We start from the raw sequence: 21,832 nt of genomic DNA on the forward strand, positions 1-21,832 counted from the left end.
TTATCAGCATTTATAAAAGTTCATGTTTGGAAGAAAAAAATATCGAAATTAATTTATATCTTCTAAACGGTAATAGATAGGTATAAGGAAATAGTATATAAATTTGTTGACAAAGTGATAATGATTGTCAGAAACAGCTAATTAACGCTCATCATGAAAAGCCCTGTATTATCTGACCAGTTTCAATGAAAGATTTTGATCTGGTATTTGAGATTGTCCCAAGGTCAGGATCGAGGCATTTTTATTTTTGATTGAAAGCTTTCAACTTTTTGGTGACAGGGTGCAACCGTGGCGTTGGAATAGAATTCGACAAGCACATATGGATTGATTCATGTCAAAATAAAATGACAAAGATAAAGACAGGATGAAGAAGAGGAAAAAGTTAATGAAACTACTACAAATTTTCTCATTAGTACACTTTGAAAAAAACAAACTGACTACTGAATCAGACTGAACCATAAAGTAGTTAAATTCACTCTATACGTGAAAGTTCTTTAAGGTTTTGGAGTTTCCATATGAAAGAATGATGGAAGTATCTCAATAATAAACACTTTTTCCCTCAGCAAAATGTCCAGTCTTCTTGTCAGCAACAAACCTCTACCTCCCTGGCTGAAGTCAAATTCCAGAGGAAACTGCCTATAGTTTTTGCCATATATTGTTAGAAATTCAAATCAAAGTTTTTTATATTCTTAGTAACCAACACAAAATGTGTTTATCGGATATTGCTCTTTTGCAAAGTTTGAAGAACCTTTCCAAATGCTATTGAAGTTTCAGTACCTGAAACGACGGAAAAGATGAAGAGGCAGTATTTTTTCCTAAAGGATGTAACAAAGCTGTAATAAAAATTAACTGAATAGAAGTTGAATGATTAGAGTAGTATCGAAATCATTAGTAGCGAAATTGAGAATTTCAACCGCAGCAGCAAACTTTGGTGAATATAAAAATGAGCACCCATCCCGACTTTTATTGTTCGAATATTTTAATACAAAATCAAAACATTACAAAGTGTATTTTCTACATAACAACAAAGTGAAGTAATAAAAAATCCATTAAAACCAACAAAACATCAAATTCATAAAAACTCTGACGCTGAACTCTGCGTAACCGCAGTAACCTCATTCCACTAGGTGGGCCATATCTAGATCGGATCGTATCGCTTCGCCTGTAGTTTTCAATGTTGGCATCTTTGTCGTCGTGGCAAACGACGGTGAATTGCCTGTACTCGTCCTCTGTTGGAGACTCAAGTCCAATCCAGACTCCAAAACCTTGATAATCTTCGTGCCACCGTCGTGGCAGTATTCGAAAACTTCAGATGCAATATGATGGTATCAGGAAGTTTGCAGAGCATAATTGGCTTCCACGCTTCGTTAGTTTGTGACGAAGTCGAAACTGTTATTGGAGACGAGTACCTTGAGTGCTTCCCTGACAATTTTTTCCTTTTAATTGTTGAGTGATTGGGTGAGAAAAGGCTGGATATTCTCAATAATGTGGTATCCGGTTCGATGAATGCTCGATTTTAGTTGCCCCCCGAAAATGTACCTTATCGGTGTAACGGTGAAGTCGATCCTTCTGTTTGGATTTTCTTCGTTTTTAAATTCCATCACGTTCCATTCATTATTTGAATCAATGCTCAAAGCAGAGCCAACAAGAGGTTCATCATCGTCAGTGTATTATTTAACCTTCCTTCAGCTCAAACGTTTCATCATGAGTCTATTCAAAAGTTAGATCAGGAGCGAATCTACAGAGGAGATGGATGTCGAGCTTACGACTCCAATTGACCTCCCTGTAAATTTAGATCAGGAGCGAGAGCTTCTCAACTCCCCAACTCCTGTTCCAATAAATGAACATAAAAAAAAGGTTTGGTGGTGCAGCCAGGAAACGACTGAGTCGTCTTCTCAAGAGCGGGGTACCTTATAAAACCGCCTCGCACCAAATTCTTGAGCGGCGTACGCAGAATCTGTTTCAGGTCGAGGAACAAACCCCCCATGAGCAGGTTAGCAAACGTTTGCGATCAAGTGATAATTCACCAAAACCAGAGACAAAAAAGCCCTGCCCGCTGGGGACCGAATCAGGTTTTTAGAGTTCAGCCGAGCCGTACTCTAACCATCTGACCTGAAAGACCATTCACCATACAAACTAATAGGCTTGGTTAAGGAGCTGGATTTATTTGGTCGAGTGTGAATAGGTGTGAGCCACAATGAACCCTTGCGGGTTGCGGTGGAGGGTCGAATAGACCCAATTACTTTGGTGCTAACCTAACCATTCAAAAGAAAACCTTGAAACTCCTCTGCATTTTTTATCTAGTCTCAATCTAGTCGGCCCGCATGTTAACATTTTATAAATCCACGTTTGACCGAATGAAATTGCCAGTGTTGATTATAACTGCTTGGTAATTCTTGGAATTTTTATTTTCTCTCCTGTCTTTCATCCTAATGTAAGAGGGTAAGTAAACAAACTGCTCCACTTAACGACACATTCCAACTATAACCGAGGTAGATTTTGTTACGTAATATTTTTTCCTTATTACTTATTTATTCAGTCATTAGTCCGTATGTGGGGTATTTTAGATATAAACAGGATAGGGTCATTTGCTCACAGTTAGCTTTTAGACAGCGAGAGGAGGGAGGGTGAGTTATACAAATGATTTATGTTCCAAGGGCGCCAACAGATTTACTATTAACCCTATATAATGTAATAGCAAGCAGATCCAAATCTATAAATTATCCACGATATAAAAATGTCCCAATAAAACTCAAAATTTGGCAAATGGATATATTGACATATTTTCACACAGGGTTTGGCAATGTGCAAGGAAACCCATAACTAATAAATAATAGCCAACCACGGAGGGAGGTCGCGAACGACAGAGAAAACTGGACATTGTGTTTGGGGAAAAGAAAACTACCCTTCCTGTCTCCTGCACAACGAGGGGGGAAACTTATTTTCTAGTTAGAAATTTCTGAAGAGAAATTTGACCTGAAGACATGATATTGGTAATGTGAAATGTGAAGGTATTAGTATAAAAAAATGATATATATTCAATTTTCACTCAAAAGGAAAGTCCTTAATGCCGCTATGCAGTACTTAGCCTCGATTCCAAGCGGCCAGCTGTAATACGGCACTATTGCGCTGCTCCATCAAGGAAGAGGATGAAAACCCATGTGACATTTCCTCTTTTCCTTGTTCCCAAATGACTGTTCGTATAATAATATCGGGTTTTTCTGGGTGGTACACAAAGTTATTAAAAAAACGCCTGACATTAAATTATTGTTGGATTCCTCGTATTATGGGATATATTGTTGTCCTGTGATGACACATAGAATAATACTTGAAAACTCACCTCCGATTATCGAACCCTAATAATTCGAAGACGTTTTCATATACAGTTGGAAAAAAACCTGATATAAATATCCTCCAAAGAGATAAGAAAAAGGAATTGTCAACCTTACAAATCAGCACTATTACGAATACGTTTCTGTGTACATGTGAATTACAACTGCTTATAGCGTTTACGAAAATCCCCAAGTTAAATTCACAGTTCGAGTATCATTGTCGATTCCCAACTGAAAATGATTAAAATACCTTGGTCAGCCATTGGTCAGCTGTTATTGGCAGCAGCTATCGGGTGGTTGCTTATGATCTCAATATGAGCTATTAATAGATGGGCAAGCGACAATAAATAGGTACCTTTTACGGATAACGTAACAATTTCATTCTCTATTAGTTCAAAGAGATGTTTTTGCTCAGGCTATTCAGTAAGTTATAGAGTGGTAGATATGCGATCAGGGCTTGCAAAATCGAGGAGTTGATGTAGCAGTAATTGCTTTGATTAAGCAGGCCCCTTGGTTGCAAGTTCACTGCCCTACCAATTATGTATGTAGATAGAAACTTGCCCGTATGCTCATCCTATAACAGTCTAGATCTACAAACTCTTATTGCAGAAAAAGACCATGTAGCAGCAATCTCTTGAAGATCGAAGATACATACTGTTTTTCTGAAATACGGTATACTAATCTTCAAGAAGAAATTATAATATGTTGAGACACAATAGTTCAATAGTTACTATGATCAGAGAGATCTTCACCACTTTAAATATCCGATATCAGTAGGGAATAATTTTCTGATTGATTCGGCCGTTACTTGATGAAGATTCATGGTAATTTCATAAACTACAACTCACGATATGATCTCCACAAATTTTGTGGAGTTTATAAAAGTATAAAAGTACACATCATAAAATCCCTACAAACGAGGTGTATTTATAATCATTCATCTACCGCAAAGTATAAATCGAATGTGTGAAAAATCTTCCTACCTTGTGGTAGGACTACCTACGCAGGTCTTCGATCTAAGGTTCAGGTTCAATTTAGGAAAGTTACAAGACAGCAGAGCTCAGTTTCCGTAACAAGTTGTCCACTTTTGGAAATGAATCAAATATATCGGAATGGTGCTGATGAAAACGACAGAGACGAGGTGAAAAGAAGGACACGTTAAACACCATAACAATCAATTCTATGGTTTAGTTTGTGAAAACAGAGTTGGATCGAAAAATTGCTCTATGTACAATATTAAAATAATACTGACACTTAGCTATAACTGGACCTACCACCAATAAGGAGGCTCCAATAATTTTTTTATCTTTGATGAGGAATACTTTCGAACAAGTTGTTTCAATGAAAATCAATACCTAAGCAGGCCTTTGATCATTTGAATGAATGAAAGGGTAAAACTGGAAACTTTGGCATAGAATAAATCCAAAACAAGCACAGAAACTAATTTTGGGTTAACGTAACATTCCTAATAAAAAAATATGTCTGAAAGGAATTACAAATAATAATCAACTATTTTGAAGATATTTCACCTAATTCGAGAACTGTCTTGATCTCAATATAAATTATCAAGTATTTTTGCTACCTGAATGTCACTAATCCCCAATTTTCCATCGCACCAGCGTCAAAATCTGGAATGGCAGCTAGATCCATCTTTCCTATATTATGATCGGTATATTTGATGGCTGTAATATTTTCCAAAGCTTCTATAAAAAGAGGGCCGTACTCTACTGCAAGATCCCTGTCGCTTAGGGATCCATTTCTGGAACAAACCTACGAAAAGTTATTTTGAAACAATTTTGAAAAACTGGTATGTGTTCAGATACACATCAGCAAGCCCACCAGAACTATATTAGTAGTCCATTCATTGAATTGGAAACAAAAAGTTAAATATCTAGGCTTAGCCTTGAATAATTAGTCAAGTCAACAGAGAATTTTTCTTGGAAGCCTTCAGAAACAGTTCCGATTTTGGTTAATTTTTTCAAATATTTGTTGTTTTTTCATATTATTTGAAATCAGAAAAATTTTGAATTAGGTACAAAACTACATACAGTGTCACACATAAAGTCCGCATCAAATGGGATTTTTTTTGTTCATCTCTTCAAACAACTTTTGATTAGGTTGTGCTTTAAAAATGATGTCAAATGACATGCATATGACCGATCAAGTAATTTTTCTTCCCTGTCAAATTTGACATTTTTTCCAAAAAATGTTCAGAAAAGCAGTTATTGCTCGAAATTTCGAAAATCGGTAGGCATAAAAGATGATTGTTTTTTCATTTTTTACCCATATACCAATTTTTAGCTCTCCAGTACAAATTAAGTTTTTTTACAGTTTTTCGAAAATTTGACATTTGCCGATTTCTCAAATTTAGCCAAACCTCAACAAAGTCAGTGCTTTATGCCTAACTTATCTTTCCAACGCATTTTTATTGCCAATTGCAATTCTAAATACAACTTATTTCGCAAAAATTTAAAACACCAGAAAAAATTATGCCAAAAATGATGCAAAGTTGATACAGTTTTTAAAAACAGATGAATATTTCAATTTATTTCTACTTTTTGCGAAATAGCTTGATACATAAGCATAATTAAAATACACAATCAATGAAAAGTCAATAATTTATTCTTTACTGCACTTTTCAAACAGTTAAACTTTGATTTACTAATTACGAAAAATTACAACGAAATTAAACTAAGGGTACTGTGGAAACAATTGAACTGAACTGAATAAGCAAAATATTTTATTGTCATATGACATTTGTTGAATAACTCAAAATAGTGTTTATCAGTTTTAGATTTGAAATAGTTTATTCGTTGTCTAGTGTGTTGTTAAAAATGCTGAATCTTCAAGAGAAAATTGAAATCGTTTTAATATGCGGCGAGAATACCGGTCACCGACAAGTAGCTGATATTTTCAATGCCAGACATCCTGCAAGAAATATTCATCAGTCAACAGTTAGTAGGATAATAGCTAAGTTTAAATCTACTGGCTCGGTTGAGAGTAATTTTAGAAAAGCACATCAGCCTTCTAGACATACCGAAGAAGTGGAATTTGAAATATGTTTGGATGTCGTAGAACATAAAAAAACAAGTATTCAAGATATTGCAGATAGAACAGATGTTAACCGAGAGAGTGTACGACGTATTTCACACAAAAATAAATTTACGCCTTATAAACCGAAATTTATCAATACCTTAAAAGAAAGGGACTGCGATATGCGCTTGTATTTTTCTTTTTGGTTTCAAGGGGAAAAAGAAGAAAATTTTTCCTTATCAAATTTTTGACAGATGAAGGCGACCTTCTCTTCAAATGGCGTTGTGAGCTCGCAAAACTGCAGGTGGTGGGCAAAAGAAAACCCACATTTCGTAATCGAATGTCGAGATCAATATTCGTTTAAGACGAATGTATGGTGTGGCATATTAAACGATCAAATTATAGGACCATACTTTTTTAGACATAATTTAAATTCTGCGGACTACCTACACTTTGTGAACACCGAACTATCTGAAGTTTTGAATAATATGCCCCTTCAAGTAAGAAATGTTGTGTGGTATCAGTGTGATGGTGCACCTATTCATACTACAAGGGTGGTTAAAGAGCGTCTTTTGGAAATATTTAGGGGCAAAGTAATCAGTCGCAATATGGAACACTTTTGGCCGCTTAGATCTCCTGATATAACCCCACTAGATTTCTTCTTGTGGGGTTATTTAAAACAAAAGGTGTATAAGCAAAGACCTTTTCCAGATATAAACCATTTAGAGGCAGTTATTCGAGAATGTGTTGTAAGCACGAAACCCCGTAGTATAAAGAATGTAGTTAAAGATGTTTTAAAAAGGACAATTGATTGCATTGAACGTGGTGGAAGGCACACCGACTTTTTATTTTGTATTTCTATTGGTATTTACATGGTTTAGGCATATGTTTCGATTTGATTTAGTGTTCTTAATTTAAATTATAACTTTATTTTAACAGATGTTTGTTAGAATTTTTTACGGTTTAGTTTTCTAGGCAACAAAATCTAAATTGATTTCTGAAGTAATTTTGTTCATTCATACCTCATAAAAGATATTTAGTAAATGTGAAATTACTTTCGTATAATTCCTTCCCTTAGTTTAATTGCGTTGTAATTTTTCGTAATTAGTAAATCAAAGTTTAACTGTTTGAAAAGTGCAGTAAAGAATAAATTATTGAGTTTTCACTCACTGTTTTCGTAATTAGTAAATCAAAGTTTAACTGTTTGAAAAGTGCAGTAAAGAATAAATTATTGAGTTTTCATTGATATTGTTTTTTAATTATGCTTATGTATCAAGCTATTTCGCAAAAAGTAGAAATAAATTGAAATATTCATCTGTTTTTAAAAACTGTATCAACTTTGCATCATTTTTGGCATAATTTTTTCTGGTGTTTTAAGTTTTTGCGAAATAAGTTGTATTTAGAATTGCAATTGGTAATAAAAATGCGTTGGAAAGATAAGTTAGGCATAAAGCACTAACTTTATTGAGGTTTGGCTAAATTTGAGAAATCGGCAAATGTCAAATTTTCGAAAAACTGTAAAAAAGCTTAATTTGTACTAGAGAGCTAAAAATTGGTATATGGGTAAAACATGAAAAAACAATCATCTTTTATCTTTACCGATTTTCGAAATTTCGAGCAATAACTGCTTTTCTGAACATTTTTTGGAAAAAATGTCAAATTGGACAGGGAAGAAAAATCAGTTGATCGGTCATATGCATGTCATTTGGCATCATTTTTAAAGCACAACCTAATGGAGATATCAAAAGTTGCTTGAAGAGATGAGCAAAAAAAAATCCCATTTGATGCGGACTTTATGTGTGACACTGTATATTGTTCGGACAACATCTATTATATTTATATGAAAAATTCAGGTTTGCACGGCTTTAAAAAAAAGTATATAAATTATTGAAACAAGAATAGATTAGATATTTATGTAATAACATGGCACCAACGGTATGTTGTTTTGATAAATATAATAATGATAGAACTGAAACATCTGGGGGTAATCCCAGATACATGATTATGAATATAACTGAAACAAAATATTCAGGAAACAGAAAAATAAAAATGGTTTCATCAGTTTGCTCTGCTAAAAAGAGGTCGAGGTGATATTGATATGGACCATGTTAGAAATCACACGTTAAAAGGTAAGACCTCGTTAGTCCTCAACTCGCACAATCTTCTCAACTTCTGAGAGTTGTTGTTCGTAAGGGGTCGACAGCTGATTAACGGAAAAACAGATTTCAAACAGAATTGTACAATTACTTGTAGATAGTGATTTCTATGACCGTTTTGACACCTGATGAGAAAATGTGTTTTCAAACCTGTCAAAATGACTGTTTCGTGATGAAGACAGTAGTTTTGAGATCAAATGGTCAATGTGGTATTTCTCTGAAAATACTATACAACTCGGTTCTTCACATCTGACAGAGAATGTAGCAAAATAACATATTCTAAAGGGTGACTTAAGAGTTCAACAATCAAAAATTATTTTCCAACACATCCTGAATAATCGGGTTAGTGAAAAAAGAATTGCGTAAAATTGAACAAAGTGACCCAGCCCGCAGGCATTTTCTAATGATGTCTCTTTAGTTGCCTCTACGATTTTTCTCAGACGCTTCAGTTCCATCATCATTTTATTCATTCAAAACAATTTTAACGTTGGTGCCATAGTTATTACCCAATCTACTGTGGTTGAACTAAACAATATTGTTTTGATTTCAAATAATGTGAAGAACAAAAATGTTTTAAATATCATCAAATCGGAGCTGTTTGGTAGAAGGGGCACTATTTTAAAGATGCTGATGTGCCATAATAATAATCAGGGGCTACTATAGAGTAAAAAGATTACTGGTTTGAGCAAAAAGGCATAGTTTGCTCAGTTTTTGATATATTGCTTTTGAAATATTTCTAACAAACTCAGTCATAAGAGACGATACTGCTGATAGTAATTCCCGTCGTAGATAATATACTACATTAATATAGATTTCTTGATACCTTCCAGACATTAATACAGCATATATTACTCTCTAGGTTTTTTGTTAGAGAGAAAACTCTTCATTTTGGTAGAGTTGGATCTCATAACATCATACAATTCATACAGTGCGGACTTAAATAGAACCCCCTCTCCTTTTGGGCGGAGAAAAGATATGAGTCGGACATAATTTTTGTAGAAAGAAATCGTTTTCTATATTTTTTGATGAAAGAGCCAACTATGTCACTTTTTTTAATGAAAGGGGGGTCCAGTGATATCTCTTCCTCTAACACATTATAACTTTTTCATAACCTGTGATAATAACTTTGGAGCAGTTTGAATAATTAAAATTGCAAGAAAATATTGATCACTGTCAAGCCAAGCCCGATACGGTAGTTTGAATGTTAAATATTAATGTAATCCTTACATACCCGATATGGTACATCAGTATCGATGTTTATTCCTCCTGTACATGTGAATTTGGATACAATGAAAGCGATGAGATATGTAGAAGTGAGAGGAGTTTCCTTAAATGTTGTAGTCTCATAGCCTGTTCTGAAAAATTACACAAGTTTGAAAAACGTGCACAATTGACAAAAATGCTAAAATAGCATTATACATGTCTCCACTTGAAACTGAAGATATATTCATAATAATTCCATATTTTCGAATGCATTTTCGAAATACAATTACTTTAATGGAATGAATAAAACATATTTGTCTAATTACCACTAGTTAATTTTATTTATACGACCGGTTTCGGGTTTAACCCCATTATCAAGTATAAAACTGAAATGCGAAATTTGAAAACTCGGTTATATCGAAAGTTTTTAGGTAAGAACCAGGGTGCCAACTTTAAAATTCAACACTGAAGATTATAGGGTTGCTAGACTTATAAATTCAAGAGTGGAGACCTATATAAAGCGAGTTGCTCGTTTAGGATTATATATTTCAGGTTTTCAATTAATTTTTTTTCTTTTTCCTTTCATCACATATATGTAGGATTTTGCGGTTATCTTTACTTATCTTGTGTTTTGATTCTTGGAGATGATAATACATTGTAGATTTTTTGTCCAAACAAGCGTGTTCATGGAACCTTTCCAAATTTCTAACGTTTGCAGAGCAGTTTTTACAGTATTTAAGGCAGAAACTCTGTTTAATGCAAAACCCAAACGAGATAGAATGAAAATATCAGGTATATATAGAATAGATTGTGGCAAATGCTTTAAATTAGAGAAAATAATAACCAGAAGTATTTATTCAAGTATACTCGTTTATACGGTATCAGGAAGTCTATACCAATGTCGCTGAAAGATATATAATGTTTTTCTTTTTAATGTCCGCCCCTTTTATTTTTTGAACGGGTCAACTCAAAAAATTGAAATTTGGGATAATGAAATTAATTCCTGAATACTTTATTTTGAAGTAAAATTGACAGATGAAATATCCAAGATGGCGACCGGGTGCCATCTGGGAAAAAAATTAAAGGAAAGGAGGGTCTTGTGACACATATTTTTGAAGCTCCTGACAAACCCTAGAATATGAAGTCAATATCTTCAACTACTACAAAATGGCGGAACTTTTAATAATTGCCTGAATACATTGACATTTAACTACATAATATGAGGTAATAAGCTTGAGGTCGGTTCAGAAGATGCTCGAAATGATTGCCTTGAACTTCCACATCTGAACAGCCTATCCGATATTTCACGCCGGACATTTTCGAACACAGTTACGTCAATATCTCTACAAATATTTATTATTCTCTGCCGTATATCCAATATTGAAGCAAGTTCAGTGTCGTACATCTTTTGCTTCAAATGGCCCCATAAAAAAATCCAAAGGTGTCAAATTTGGCGGGCGGGCTGGCCATTCTGTAGGACCTCGACGGCCAATCCAATGACCGGAAAAAGTAGTATCCAAATAGTTTCTTACTTGTCTGGAATAATGTGGTAGTGCTCCATCTTGTTGGAATACAATATCCATATCGAATTCTTAAGGATTCGCTTCGACCATTTCAATGATGAGAGGGTCAACAGTAGTTTCCAGCTACAATATGGTTTCCCAATATTCCTGCCCAAACGTTAATTTTTTCTGGATATTGGGTATGTGTTTCCCGGAAAATGTGACGGTTGGTGTCACTCCAATAACGGCAATTTTGTCTGTGAACATTGCCGTTAAAAAAATGTGCATTCGTCACTAAAACAAATATTATGGAGATAGATAGGATACCTTGCAATGGTTTCCTTCATGATTTCGCAGAATTCTGTTCTTCGATCACAGTCATGTTCAGTTAATTGGTGTACCATTTTAATTTTGTATGGATAATACCTATTCCTCTTCGAAAGTCTCCCTCCACACAGTAGAAGAAGACACCTCACAAACATTCGCGACAGAATAAGTAGATTGTTCAGGATTTACTATCATCTCACCAATTATTTTCACTTGCTGTTCTTCCGGAATGGACGGATGACCTGGGGGTTTTTTGTTATGTACACTACCGGTAGTTGTGAATTTGGATACAAGTTCCCTCAAATATTTTCTACAGATAGGACGATTTGGAAAACGTTCATTGAAAATCCTTTCGATCTCGTGAAAGTTGCGCGTCGCACCATAAATAAAAATCGCTTCAATTTTTCTTCCAATGGACGAGAATTGAACATTTTAGAGATTGTTGACGTGGTACCTTTCTGCTAGTAAAACCGAAAACTAAATGAGAATATTCTAACTGAACAATGACGTTCATTGTCGTACTGACATCTTCTGTCGATTTTAAAAACAAAAAATAACGCAACAAAGCCTATCGGGTTGTTGGAATTGCCATATGGCAGATAAAAAGGAATATTTCTAAACATATCGATATTAATGTGTTTGTCTTCATGAAATTAGTAAATGTTCCGCCATTTTGTAGTAGGTACATATATCGACTTCATATTCTAGGGTTGTGAAGTATCCATCAGAAGCTTCAAAATGATGTATGATAAGACCCCCTTTTCTATTCAATTTTTTTTCATAGATGGCGCCCAGTCGCTATCTTGAAAGTTTCATCTGTCAATTCCACTTCAAAATAAACTATTCATGCAATAATTTCACTATCCCAAATTTCAATTTTTTGAGTTGACCCATTCAAAAAATAAAAGGGGGGGACATTGAAGAAATGCAGTGTATAGACAAGACGATTAAAAAATTATCAGATAAAAACAATCAATGTGAAGGGGAAACTTTACTTTCTTGTTCTGACTTTCAACAAAAGGCATTCAAATATGACAAGCATTTCAAATAAATTGAATCCCTGCAATGTTAGCAATTCCCCGAACTTCCATATGAAGCCGTAGGCTAAAGAAAAACAGTATTTTCTGGACTTGTCATGTTCTTGTTTTTCTCAGTGTTCTTGATTTTCATCTTGACATATTTCAAATTCTCACTTTCATTTCGACAAATACTCAACAATAACTCAAATCACAGTATATTTCTTCATGAGCCAATGTTGAAGTATCACAAAAAGTGTTCTTCAACTTTCCCGAAAAAAAGTTATTTTTTGTATCATTCCGATTGACTCATTCAGTAACATATGAGTATTTATCGTCAGTGATATATCAATAAGAAATATTTCTGCATTGAGAGATTATTTGTGACAGGATTGACACGCTTGGAATTATTATCTGTTTGCTTAAAAAGTTTAAACAAAGATTAGTGAAGAAAAATTTCAGTGAAGATCCATCGAATAAATCTCTATTTACTTTGCTGTATCGAGAAATCAATCAATAAAATTATGATAATGATAATTGCTTTCTGCAAATACTATACTTCACAAAGATAAAATTTCAAAGAGTAAAATTCTAGAACTGACTAGTATGACTTAGACTTATTTAGTTGATTTGTTTCTTCAATAGATTTCTTGAATATTGTAGTGGAGAATAGTAGTCCCGTCAGTGAAGTCTCTTTTCCGTAGTTCCTCAACAGCTTCAATTTTAATATTTATCAAAACCTCCAGATTGTATAAACTCTATGCTAGGAATCGTACGTTAAAAAAAACATTACGTTAATCTTCAGCTTGTTATATTCCATTTTACAATCAATAACAATAATTAAGGTCTTAATTACATACACATTTTATATAATTTCAAACGAGACAAACGTTAAAGGAATAAAAGTCTTAAGAGACAAAGATATACTCAAAACCGCAGATAGAGTTGAATTCTGGTAGAAAACTGCCTTTTTGATGTTTTGGAAACCTGAAGAAAATCAGTAGCCATCATGCGTTTCGAAACTTTCTTTCTACTTTCAATTTTCTTAACCAGAATATCACATACAAATACAAACTCAGATGACCCAAAATCTGGGTGGGAAAAAACCGCTCGAGGTTTTTGGAGTCAATTTGACTATTGTTCAGATCTCGTAGTACCATGAATTAATGAATCGAATAATATTGATTATACTATATTGAGGATATTTTCAAATCCATGTCTCTACCTTCCATTTGTTGAAAGGAAATTCTCCAAATTCATTCAACGGAAAATTTCATTCTGAAGATTACCTAAACAGGAGATTCATTATTACATTCACTTAGATTAACACATGTTTACAGAATATCGTAATCATATTATGAAAATTTTATTGTGGCGTATGTCATAATATATAATGAATGACTGCTATCTTTATGAGCCGGCTTCAATTTGTGAACCACTATTGTCACCACTATTGAAAGACGTGATAATGATAAACATGAGCATTAGGAGGGTTTTGAGTTGGCTTTACGTCAAATTGAATTTAGGGCAGGTCAAATATTGATTTTGGTCAAAGTATCTTTCAAAAAATATATCAAAAAATTTACTAAAAAATTTTTCAGAATTAGTAGTTGACGTGTTCAAACGAAATGTCATGGCTTCGCACTCAAAATTCCATTCTTCTTCAAAAAATACTCAATTACATACTTCAATATTTTATTTTATTCATATAATCAACTTAGTCAGAATCGAATGAAAAAATATCACATTTTTTGTTTAATAATGAAAAAGTAAAAAGCCAACAAGCGTTTTTCACCAAAGAATATTACCTCTCCTGAAAATATCATCTTTTTAATTCAAATAATCAAATAACTTTTCCAAAACTTTCATCAAATTGAAGCATATTTATTCAATCCACTCCAATTTCAATTTTTAGGTAACCGCCAACTTCATATTTGTCGCAATTAGATTAAATTGTGAGTTTGTCACATTGCTTGGATTCTTTCACAAGAGAGGAAACTCTGGATGGAGATGAAAAACCAATGTGTTCGAGGTGCAAGCAAAGGAGAAAATGTACAAAGTCCTTATCAATCTATAAGTTTCCCCGTATTCTAGTAATTCATTTGAAACGATTCTCTCCGACGGAAATGTTCAGAGGCAAATTGAATGTTTCCATTGACTTTTCTTCAGATGGATTAGATATGAGCAGTTATGCAGCAGACAATGTGGCTCCTTGTCGTTATAATCTATATGCACTTTCAAATCACAGTGGGACTACTTACAACGGACAACATATTGCAGACACCCATATAGTGGCACGTGTCATGAATACAACGATTCACACGTGTTCCCAATTTCGCCAAAATCACTTGTAAGCAATGAGGCATATGTCCTCTTTTATGAACAGGAGGGAACGAAGCAGCACCTTTGATGTGATTTTTTTTTCTTCTTTCCTTTTTTTTATAATCTTAGTTATATGAATTGATTTGTATTTCATGATTGTTCCAAATTTCATTATTTATTGTTCATTTATATCATCAACATCAGAGAGAACAATAAAGCTGAAAATCCAGATTAAATTATGATATAATTCGAATATGAAGTGCATTTCTTTAATGCCCCCCCTTTTATTTTTTGAACAGGTCAACTCAAAAAATTGAAATTTAGGATAATGAAATTAATGCATGAATACTTTATTTTGAAGTGAAATTGATAGATGAAACTTCAATATAGCGACTGGACGCCATCTGGAAAAAAAATTGAATAGAAAGGGGGTCTTGTGATACATCATTTTGAAGCTCCTGGCGAATACTTCACAACCCTAGAATATGAAGTCAATATCTTCACCTACTACAAAATGGTGAAACTTTCAATAATTGCCTAAATATATTGGCATTTAACTATATAATATGAGGTACTAAGCTTGAGGTCAGGTCAGAAGGTGCTCGAAATGGTTGCCTTGAACTTCTTGACATATGATCAGCCTATCCGATATTTCACGCCGACCATTTTTGAACACAGTAACGTCAATATCTCTACAAATATTAATTATTCTCTGCCGTATATCCAATATTGAAGCAGGTTCAGTGTCGAACATCTTCTGCTTCAAATGGCCCCATAAAAAAATCCAAAGGTGTCAAATCTGGAGAGCGGACTGGTCATTCTGTAGGACCTCGACGGCCAATCCGACAACCGGAAAAAGTAGTATCCAAATAGTTTTTTACTTGTCTGGAGTAATGTGGTGGTGCTCCATTTTGTTGGAATACAATATCCATATCGAATTCATTAGGATTTGCTTCGACAAATTCAGTGATAAAAGGATCAACAGTCAACATATTCAAATACAGTTCCCCTGTTGAAACTTGATCAATAAATAGAGGTACTACAATATGGTTTCCCAATATTGATAGATTGTTGACATGGTACCTTTCTACAAGTAAAATCGAAAACTAAATGAAAATATTCTAACTGAACAATGATGTACATTGTCGTACTGACATTTTCGGTCATTTTTATAAACAAAAAATAACTTAATAAACCGTATCGGGTTGTTGGAATTGTCATATGACCGATAAAAAGGAATATTTCTAGAAATATCGATATTTTGGTGTTTGTCTTCATAAAATTATTAAATGTTCCGCCATTTTGTACCAGGTGAAGATGTTGACTTCATATTATAGGGTTGTGAAGTATTCGTCAGGAGCTAAAAATTGATGTGTCACAAAACTCCCTTTCCATTAAATTTTTTTCCCAGATGGCGCGCAGTCGCATTCTTGAAAGTTTCATCAGTCAATTTCACTTCAAAATAAAGTATTCATGCATTAATTCCATTAACCTAAATTTCTATGTTTTGAGTTGACCCGTTCAAAAAATAAAAGGGGAGTGCATTAAAGAAATGCACTGTACATTATTAACAAGACAAATTCTTTACTGATAATAATATGCCCATGACAAATTCTGAAATGAAGTATAAAATGTGTATTTCACAACTGCATTCGAAGTTGAACATTCGATATCCATCAAAAGTGTCACGGAGACATTAAAATAGTGATAGTAGTTTCAAAAACAGTTGAATATTACTGTTTTTTCCCAACACCAAATCGTTATTTTCAACACCTCGACACGTGTTTTGATCACCAAGTGATCATATTCAAAGAGGAAGATTATACAGGTAAACCATCCAGGCGTACCACCCATACAGGTATACCAACCTAAATTAATTTTACTATTTTGCCTTATCCATTATTTTACAATATTTGTTTATATAAAACAATTTACAGCTATATCAAAATTAATTTCACAATATTGCCTATCCAAATTTATTTTCGCATACAATTTCGCATATGGTCCGTTAGTAATTACTAACGGACCATATGCGAAATTGTACAGGAACCCGTTACCAAAAATGATTGCCGAAGTAAAAGACGTCGTCATAAAATGCGAAAACATACTTACCCCTCAAATGAAACGGAAGTTACAAGTTTCCAACCCAACCGTGTCGAAACTATATTGCCTCCCAAAAATCCACAAACCGGGAAAATCAATGCACCCCATCGTGTCAGCTATTGGAGCTCAAACCTACCAAATAGCAAAGTGGCTCACTAAGGAATTTGAAACCTTGTCTCTTGCGGAACCAAGTTTTAGTATAAAAAACTCTTTAGAGTTCATACAACATACAAAAAACGTGGTTCTGCAAGAAGGTGAGATTTTGGTTTCTTTTGATGTTAGTTCCTTATTTTCTAGCATCCCAATTCCACAGATCTTGCAATACCTCAGGGAATTACTAGAAAAAAATAATTTCAATAATAACGAAATCGATGAATTCGTTTCTCCTACTAATTGGTGTATGAAACAAAATCGGTTCCAGGTAGAAGGTTGCTTTTTTGAACAACAGGAAGGAACGGCCATGGGAAACCCCTTGTCCCCCTACCTGGCAGACCTGTTCATGAGCAGATTCGAAATGCAAACCAAAGAAAAGTCGAAGTATTTTCCTAGGATTTGGCTAAGGTATGTGGATGATATTTTCGCAATATTCGATACCAAAAAATCGAATATTGACGACTTTATTTCCATTTTAAATAATAGATGTCCATCAATAAAATTCACCTGAGTTAGAAAATAAGGGATAACAACCATTTCTTGACGTTTTGGTAATGAGGAGCCAATATGGAGGGTTAGCATACGATATATTTAGAAGAGAAACAAGCACGTACAGGTATATTCCTGACAGTTCACATCACTGTGGACAGCACAAACATGCTGGGTTGAATTTTTTAGTGCATCTTCTTTTGACTTTTCCTCTAACACATGATAGGTTCACAAAAGAAAGACGTACAATACGGGAAATAGCAGCCACTAACGGTTTCTCGAGGGATATTGTAGATGACATAATAAAGAAGAAGAAGTTTAGGTTAAGAATGAACGAAATCTCGATTTTCAGAAAGGACAAAAACCAAGATAAATACATCTTAGTTCCATACCTCCAATATACGAGGAACTTTGGAAAGATTTTCAAGGAACTAGGTATGAAGGTGGTTTTTAAAACAAGTCATACACTACAGAGCCTTTTGGGAAGTCCAAAAGACAAAGTCGAGAATTCGGAAAAGTATGGAATATACGAAATTGAATGTAAGGACTGCGATGCAAAATATTATGGACAGACAAAAAGATCTATTAAAGTAAGATATAAGGAACACATAGCACACTTAAAATATGGAAGTCCTGAAAAATCAGCAGTCGCTCATCATATTTTGCAACAAAACCATTCCATAGACTTCAGTTTATTAAGATTAGTTAGACAAGTTAACAACAACAGGCAACTAGATGCCTATGAGAGTGTAGAAATAAGTTAACACAATAATATCATGAATAACGGTGACGGACCTACACCAAAGAGCATACTATATAGCTTTTTGAAATAAAAGAATATTGTTGAGTTTACTGATTACTACATAAGGACACATTGCAAAAATGAATTTGGAAAGGCAATATTGTGAAATTGATTTTTATATAGCTGAAAATTGTTTTATATAAACATATATTGTAAAATAATAGATAAGGCAAAATTGTAAAATTAATTTAGTTTGGTATACCTGTATGGGTGGTACGCCTGGATGATTTACCTGTATGGGATACCTATATAGCATAAATAGGGTTAGCTTCGTATTAGTTTCCAGTTTTAATCTTCCTCTGTCGAGGTGTTGAAAATAACGATTTGGTGTTGGGAAAAAACTCCAGGAATATTCATTACTACACCAAAGGTTCCAAACAGTGCATCATAAGTTCAAAAACAGTTGGTCAACCAACTGCAGTATATTATTTGTATCTGTTCAGGTTTTCCACAAGACGGTGTACTAGGATCATCGAACATTTTGTGGATTATCAATTGTCTAATTATTACCTGAACCAATAAAAACTCAAGATATGACAAATCACAGTTCCAGTCATTTTATAGCATCATTTCAAATCAACATCAGATACGGTTATCTATTTCAAAATGGTATTTGGGAAATTTTATTGATGACACGTTGTTTCACAGTATATTGACTATCTTGAAAAAAACAGCTGAATCTTATTTGTTAGTTTGCTACTTTCTGAGAATTGCGATAATTACACCATATAAATATTTCATCATTAATGTTTGAACTTCAAAGCCGATATGTCATAATTCTATTTTACATCACTCGTTATATAGGGTCTCCAACAGGGACTTCCGAACTTCGACAATTGATAACGGCCACCTTGTTGAAGCTACATCTGTCAAATTAATTGTCATTTATTCAGTCTGTTTTGCGTAGAGGACTATTCGCAATGTAGTGAATGAATTTGAATCCACTGGTCCAGTAAACGATCGACCAACACCCGTACTTCAAAGAAACGCAAGATCTACTGAAAACATTGCCACTGTCTGTGAGAGTGTGCAGAAGAATTAGAGGCAGTCAATATCACGTCGCTCACAAGAACTCGGCCTTTCGCAGATCACAACTTGGCCAATTTTGCGTTCTGACTCGGGCCTACAGCCGTACACAATTCAACTGACCCAGGAACTGATGGTAAACGACCATAGACAACGACATGGGTTCGCTGAATGGGATCTGGAGCAGTTGGCAACTGACTCTTATTTCCATCGAAAAATCATCTTCAGCAATGAGGTCCTTTTCTGGATGAATGAGTACCTTCCTTAAAAAACCAAATTGTCGAATTTGTGGCGACACCAATCCACATGAAATCCAAAAGCGGCCGGTACATCCCGAAAAGTCACTGGTTGGTATGGATTTTGGACTGGCGGCGTCATCGATCCATCCAGGCCATCACTGTCAACGGTGAGCAGTTCTTTTGGCCTGAATTGAATGATCTGGTTTCAACAGGACGAGAAGAAATTTTTCCAGGATTCCCGAATGACTACAGGCAACTTTTCAGAACTTCTGGATATTCGAGAGCCTACCTTAACAAGCAACTCAATTTTCCCTCGTCCATTTTTATAGGAACCGTCTGATACTGTGCTGTCAACTGATGGAATAGCAAAACAGAGAGACATAAACTTCTCAGGAACGTTTGGACAAGTTGATACTGGCAAGCGCTGGCCGGCGACGCGTTCATTTGGCCAGTCCGTCACAGCACGTACCGTTATTTGCCGGACAGGATCGGAGAGCTGGAATCCTTTCCGGCGGCGGATGCTCTGGCTGTGTCGTGCCGGGCTAGTGGGCGTTTGTCCATTCATTTTCATTGTTCCAATCCTATCCGTATTTTGACGGAATGGGCCGTGCTGTGTTGTGCCAGACAAGTGGGCGACAAGCTTAACAAATGACCCGTAAAGTAACCGTGAGTATGTTACGTTACGGCTAGCGGAGACGGAGTACTGTTGCATGTAACAAAAGCTGAATCACCATTTGTCGGTATTCAGCCATCGAATTAAAGTACCGCTACATCACGCAAGGCATTATTTTCAAACCTCGTTATGGAATGATCAACGAAGCCCAAACCAAAATGCTTCTGCAAGCGAACAGTATCATCTTGCAAGCAGCCGAGCATGTTGGGTGTTAAATTATAGAGCATTAACTCATATAGATATGCGACATTTGAAACAGTCCTAAAAGGCCTATGTGGAGAGACTTAGGACCAGTGACCTAGCCGCCTAGATCATATAATTAATGGTAGATGCTAGTCCTACCCAGGGTCGTCCGGTGAGATACCATTACAGTGGTTTGGGCAGCGTTATGTTGAATCCGAGCAAAGGTTTTGTTATTTTGCCATCTATTTTCTGTTTTAAGGGTAGGAAAATAACAAAAAAATCATGATGAAACTTTTGAGTTGAAATACTCCGGAATCTATTTCGATTCGAGTTGCTAGTTTCTTACAGTGCTCGATTCTAGAGGTGTTATGTCTCTAGAATGTTCCCTCAGAGGTTATGTTAAATTGGGAATCTACGGTACGACTAAGATTGAAAAACTGAAGATGAACAATACTCGAATCTTTAGTCATACAAAAGTGGTCAAACTTAAAAAAAGATATGTATTGAATAGTTGATTGTATGTCAGTGTTACTTCATGTTGTACGATGATAAAACATGTCGCACTATTTTTTTTGTGCATGTTGCGCCCTCTTCGGAAAATACCCTAAAACATTGTTCAATTTGAAATCTGATCAATGGCATAAAAAAATGCATATCGGTTCACTGATCAGTTCCAGTATTACAGGCCAATAATAAGTTATAAGTGAGGAATAATATTAGAATACTGTCAATTCTTTTTTTAGGCCTTCTGTGCCATAGATTGAGATATTATAATGAGTTTTGTGGTCTATGCTTTTCAAGAGTTGAAGTATTTTTTTACTAACAAAAAATGCTGTTTCATTAAGCTGCATTTGAGTATGATGCCTTTGAAAAAAACGCAACAGATCCCGTCCCGAGTATCAAAAGATCACTCTGGGCGTCAACTCTATTGCAGTTCTGATAGTGACATTCAATGAAGATATGAATTAAATCAGTTTTTCTACGGATGCTATACAATGTGCCACTTCTCTCATCGCTTTCATACGTTCATAACGAAGATTTCTCACGCAGTGAGAAATATCCGTCAATACAGTGACTGTTTACAGTCACTGTTATCACCATAACCCAAGTCAGTCATAAATTGTCTCATGTCATATTGATATGGCACGTTCTCAATGTTGACAACGCTACGCGGACGATTCGCGTGCGATATCCAAGTAGCCCATTGTCGGCGTTTCCATAACAACAAAACCGAAGCACTGCATAATCATTGCTGTCAACTTACCCAACGAAA

General features: G+C 34.9%; 1 protein-coding gene across 1 annotated transcript in view; it reads right to left on the reverse strand.

Annotated features, from left to right (window-relative positions):
- The window catches only part of LOC111510823 (uncharacterized), a 74,841-nt gene that overhangs the window by 41,025 nt on the left and 11,984 nt on the right, over positions 1 to 21,832 (reverse strand). The window contains exons 3-4 of the mRNA XM_074182834.1: positions 9,753 to 9,876; positions 4,915 to 5,102 (exon numbers count right to left, since the gene is read on the reverse strand). Of these exons, the coding sequence (XP_074038935.1) occupies positions 4,915 to 5,102; positions 9,753 to 9,876 (312 nt within the window). The remainder of the gene's footprint in view (positions 1 to 4,914; positions 5,103 to 9,752; positions 9,877 to 21,832) is intronic.

The sequence above is a fragment of the Leptinotarsa decemlineata genome, unplaced genomic scaffold (assembly GCF_025532065.1).
Source record: "Leptinotarsa decemlineata unplaced genomic scaffold, Ldec_3_MD MMD2_tig00026330_RagTag_RagTag, whole genome shotgun sequence".
Classification (NCBI taxonomy): Eukaryota; Metazoa; Arthropoda; class Insecta; order Coleoptera; family Chrysomelidae; genus Leptinotarsa; species Leptinotarsa decemlineata.